This window comes from Capricornis sumatraensis, chromosome 20 (assembly GCF_032405125.1).
Source record: "Capricornis sumatraensis isolate serow.1 chromosome 20, serow.2, whole genome shotgun sequence".
In the NCBI taxonomy this organism is placed as follows: domain Eukaryota; kingdom Metazoa; phylum Chordata; class Mammalia; order Artiodactyla; family Bovidae; genus Capricornis; species Capricornis sumatraensis.
In genome coordinates, this window is record NC_091088.1 from 65,934,963 (window position 1) to 65,939,942 (window position 4,980).

A 4,980-nucleotide genomic window follows, 5' to 3' on the forward strand; every position below is an offset into this window, starting at 1 on the left:
ACTTTGCTTCTTGCTGAATTCCTTCTGTGCTGAGACACAAAGAACCTGAGCCTCAGTAAGTCCAGGCTCCAGATACTGAAACCCCCACCAGGTGGGAGACACTAAGCCTGCTGCCCATCAGCATGTAGAACCCAGAGCAGTTGGAGCCAGAAGATTTATGATGCTAACTGCCACTTGCCACCAGCCAATCGAAGAGTTCACGAGCTGACCACACCCACTTTGAGCTATTACTATAAAACTCCCTACCCCCTCTTGTTTGAGACACACAGTTTTGAAGGCATTAGCCCACTGGGGCCCCTTTGCTTGGCAAAGCAATAAAGCTGTTTCTTTCTACTTCATTCAAAAAGAAGGGGGAAAAGAAATGCTTATTTCTCAAATTCCTGGCTTTCTGACTTGGAAAAGCACATTTATGTTCATGCTAATAATTAACATTTCTTTTCCACAGCATACACATATTCTGTTGTTTAATATGATTCTTGAAGATGCTTGTAAAACTAATCTGTTGGAGATATTTTTACCCTAGTTTAGTAAAATGTTTGGAAATGTTTATTAGATAATATAATGAAATAGTTTACTCCAGCAATTTTCCAAGTGTTTTTAAAATTTCAGTTTCAAATTAGGCTAATATGTCTTGTGTTACATCGTTTACTTTTCTAGTGTAATAAAAAGTGTTTTCAGTTTTCCTTAGCAATATTTTTTCTGCTATATGTATTTGTCCTGTTTTATCACAAGGGATTACTGGGTTGTTTGGGGACTCCTGTGATGTGACAATGCCTATAAGGCCATGACAGGTACAAAGTAGGTGCAGTGTAAACATGAAGAAAAACAGTTACTTTGGGGCTATAGTTCAATGAAAGAACTGGCATGGCCAAAGGGTGACGTGAAATCTTTTTATGGGACGCCCAGTATCCTCCACATAGAATTTGTTTGTAACCAAGAATAATGTGTTTGATAAGTGATCTTGAATTTGATTTGTATTTTTAGTTGAGCTTCATTGCTTGTAGGATCTTAGTTCCCAAACGAGGGATTGAACCTGGTGTCAGGTAAAAGACAACCAGGTACACCAAAAAAATGTTTAACGGGCTTTAGTGGCGAAGCGCTCCCAGGCAGGGTTCCCGCACGCGAACGGGGCAGGTCGAGGAAATCCGCGCGCCTGGACCACGTTGGAAGTTTGCTTATATATGCACGTTGCGAGGGATGGCTGGGCTAGCGGATGGGGGTTTGGATAGGCTGCTGGTTCGCGGCGTCATGAGCTGATAGGTTTCTCTATGCGGCTGGGGCAGGGGGGCTTTAGCTGGCGGAGTGTGCTGTCATTGGTCCCTGGCATCTGGGAGGCTCCCTCCGTTAGGGACTCCCCACCCCACCCCCCACCCCTCACCCCCCGCCGTGGGGGAGAGGAGGGGGCTGCTCGTCATGGCAACTGGCAAAGTGTGCTGTCATTGGTCCCTGGGATCTGGGAGGATCCTCCATTAGGGACTTTCTCGCTGGCGGGAGGGAGAGGGGCAGCCCATCATGGCCCCCAGGGTCCGACCTTACATTCTGACCCTTTTGATAAGGGGCGCCGTTATCGTTTCTCGATACTTCCTGCTGAACTGGGGCGTCGTTGGGGCTGAGGGTCATGGCCGGATCCCGGTGACCTTTAGGGGGCCTCAGGGTCTCTGGACGGGAGTTTGGAGTATTCGGCCACTATCAGCATCCGTCCATTAGCCGTCTGGTTCAGATCCCTGACCCTCTGGAGGATGATCTGAAAAACACAAGGTCCTATCGACAGGATGAGGAACAAGGCAGTGAGGGGTCTGAGAAGTGGGAAAAGCCATTTTGCCCAAGATGACTTCCACCATCCGAAAAAGTCGGAACCGCCTGACTTGGCCTGTCTAAATCTGATGCTTTCTCTCAACTCCTGGACCTTGTTCTGAACTACCCCCGAGGCATTAATGAAAAAACAACAGTCTTCCCCTAAGAACTGACAGGTTCCCCCTTTTCTGGCCGTTAGCAGGTCTAGGGCCCTTCGATTTTGGACAGCTACTCCTGCCAGAGAAGTTATCTGGGTCTGTAATGCCATCAGGGAGTCTGCCACCTTGTCCAGGTCTCGACTGAGGTCTGCGGAGAGCTTATAGTAAAAGTGTGTGGCTGATCCCAATCCCCCTGCCCCCAGTCCTAAGGTTGTGAATAAACCTCCTCCGAGGAGCAGGGGAGCTGCAGCCAATGCCCTTCGTGGGCGGTGGGTTGGTCGGATCTGGTCTTCCATCGCCTGTGGTGTCAGAATGGTCAGATAGGGCATAAGGAAGATGGGTGCAAGGCTGTGTCCAGTTGGGTGGAAAACATTGTAGTAAGGCGGTCTGATTACAGAGAAAGAATATCCCGGATTTTCCGCATATTGGAGGGTTTGGGGATGGGGGCCTCGTCTCGAGCCATCACAGGCCACTGTGGTCAATGAGGTGTCGTTGGCCAGAACACAAGAGGCATTGGCTGGTAGATACAATACCTCGGTGGTCATGGGCCCCATTGGCCAGGTTACTTTTGTGGCATTTCGAGTGAGATTTTGGGCCTCTATGCCTTTGCTGGGAATCAGTTGGGCAAGGAATGGCCGGGGTCTCAAGGGAAGACAGAGCCAACATGAGAGGTTTGGTGAGGTTTCAGTTAGGGTCTGATAGGTGTCATTGATGCTGGTGAAAATTTGGGATGAAAAATCTAAGGGTTTGAGCGCCTGATGAACCTGGTCTAGGAGTTTGTTGGGCTCATGGTGTGGATTAGAGGCTTCAGTTGCTAGCTTTATGAGGTCTTGTTGGACCTTATGTTGGATTTGTTTTTGTCTCTGATCTTGGGCCCCTTTCCCGTCTGTCATTCCATAATGAGTTTGCATGGTAAAACAGAGATCTTTGCCTCTAGTTTTATGGCAGTTTGAGGCTGAACTTGATTTGGCTGTCCCTAGGCTCTTAGCCATCCAATACCATTTACCTCCATGAGAGCATGACTGGGCAGGTGGAGCATAACAGTCTCGGTGGACATAAGTGTAGGCTGTGAACCCAGTTCCCCAGGGGCTTCGTTCTGTGCAGCCCTGGGGGCAGGGTGTAGGTTATCCAGCTCGTATTATCATGGCCAGGAGCAATAGTGGCAAGAACACGTTTAGTTATAATATTAAAAGGAGAGTGATAGAAGAAGTCAATTTGAAATTCTGTAAAAAAGAGGAAGGTCCCCTGTAAATGTAGATAAAAAATTGCCTGAAAGAAAGAGTCACAGTCGGTGATCGGGGTGGCTAGCCAAAGGTCCTGTAGTAGGGCCCAGATGAAGTCCTCAAGGCAGGCTAGGGTGAGAGACATATGGCCAGGTCAGGGTGCCCCAAGGGAATAGCACCCCAGGAGTAGGGAACAGATGGCAAGGTAAGCAAGGGCCAGTGAAAGTCGGAGTGTGGGCGGCCAGTCCTGGGGGGGGGGGTGTGTGTGCGGTGTGTGACAGCCAGTCCAATGGTGAAGAGTATAGCCAAAGTTGTGATTGGCAACAGCCACAGCGGATGAGGCCAGTCAAGCATTGGACAGGGTGTGTCACTCACTGGCAGGAGGCAGGGGTGTCTTAGTAATGGTGAATTGCTGGAGCCGAGAGTCGCTAAGGTCTGACAGGAATGTGGAAGCCAGGAGGTCAGCCAGGCGGTGTGGTGAGAATATAGTTAGGAGTTGATCTAGAATTAGCTTTTTGCATCTGCGTATAGAGAAGCTGCTGCCGCCAGGGCACGTAGGCAGGGGAACCATCCCTGGGCGGTGGGGTCTAACTGTTTGGAGATAAATGCCACTGGTAGCATTTTAGGGCCCAGAGGCTGTATGAGGGCTCCAAAGGCTATGCCCCTTTTTTATCAGTATATAGGTGATAGGGGAGGTTGGATTGGGCAGGAAGAGTGGGAAGATGACAGCAAAGCTGAGCGGAGGTTGTAGAAAGCCTTTTGGACCTCTGTTTCTGAAGAGAGAGGTCCAGTAGGGGTGTCTTTTGCAGCTGTGTAGAGGGGTTTAGCCAGTGAAGCATAGTTGGGGACCCAGTGCCGGAAGAATCCTGTCAACCCCAAAAAGGATAAGATTTGTTCCCCAGTAGAAGGGGGGCAGAGGTCTCGGAGAAGACTGAGTCTGTCAGTAGTTAGAGCTTTAGTTGTTGGGGTAATTTTTAGACCTAGGTAAGTTACAGAGGTCTGGGTGAGTTGGGCCTTTTGTTGAGATGCTCGGTGTCTCTTAGAGCTAAGGAAGTTAAGAAGACTAGTGGTATGTGTCTGAGAGAGAGCTTGTGAGGGGCTGCAGAGCAGAAGGTCATCCACATACTGTAAGAGGACACTAGGGGCCAGCAGGCATGTAGCCAGATCCCGGGCCAGAGCCTGGCCAAAAAAATGGGGGCTGTCTCTAAACCCTTGGGGGAGGACTGTCTATGTTAGCTGGGAGGACTGTAAGGTTTCTGGGTTGGTCCATGTGAAAGCAAAGAGGAACTGGCGGTCTGGGTATAAGGGGACAGTGAAAAAGGCATCTTTGAGGTCTACGACAGTGAAGTGAGTCGTACTGCTAGAGATGTCAGAAAGCAAGGTATAGGGATTGGGGACAATCGGATGGGCAGGGGTCATGGCCTCGTTTATCAGTCGAAGGTCCTGGACCGGTCGGTAGCCAGCAGCAGGTTTCTGTATCGGGAAAATGGGGGTATTGCAGGGCGAGGCCGTGGGGACCAGGAGGCTGTGGCCTAAGAGGTGGTCTATGATTGGCTTAAGACCGCGTAGGTGAATGTGAGAGATGGGGAATTGAGGGCGGCTTGGGAAGTGGGAAGGATCACGTAGTTTGATCAGGATGGGGGTGTGATGGGTTGCTACCAGAGGGATTTCAGTGTCCTAAATGGTAGGGTCGACAATTGGAGCCTCAGGGTAGCAGAGGAGGAGTAGGGGCAAGGTGAGAGATTGGGAAAGTGGAAGAGATAAGTGAATGGTGGCCCTAAGTTTAGCTAAAATGTTTTGCCCTA

General features: G+C 49.8%; 1 protein-coding gene across 1 annotated transcript; it reads right to left on the reverse strand.

Moving 5' to 3' along the window:
- Positions 1-1,639: 1,639 nt before the first annotated feature.
- Positions 1,640-2,863, reverse strand: LOC138096926 (syncytin-1-like). Its single transcript, XM_068993162.1, has one exon. The coding sequence runs from the start codon at positions 2,861-2,863 to the stop codon at positions 1,640-1,642; it is 1,224 nt and encodes a 407-aa protein (XP_068849263.1).
- Between the last annotated feature and the right edge of the window lie 2,117 nt (positions 2,864-4,980).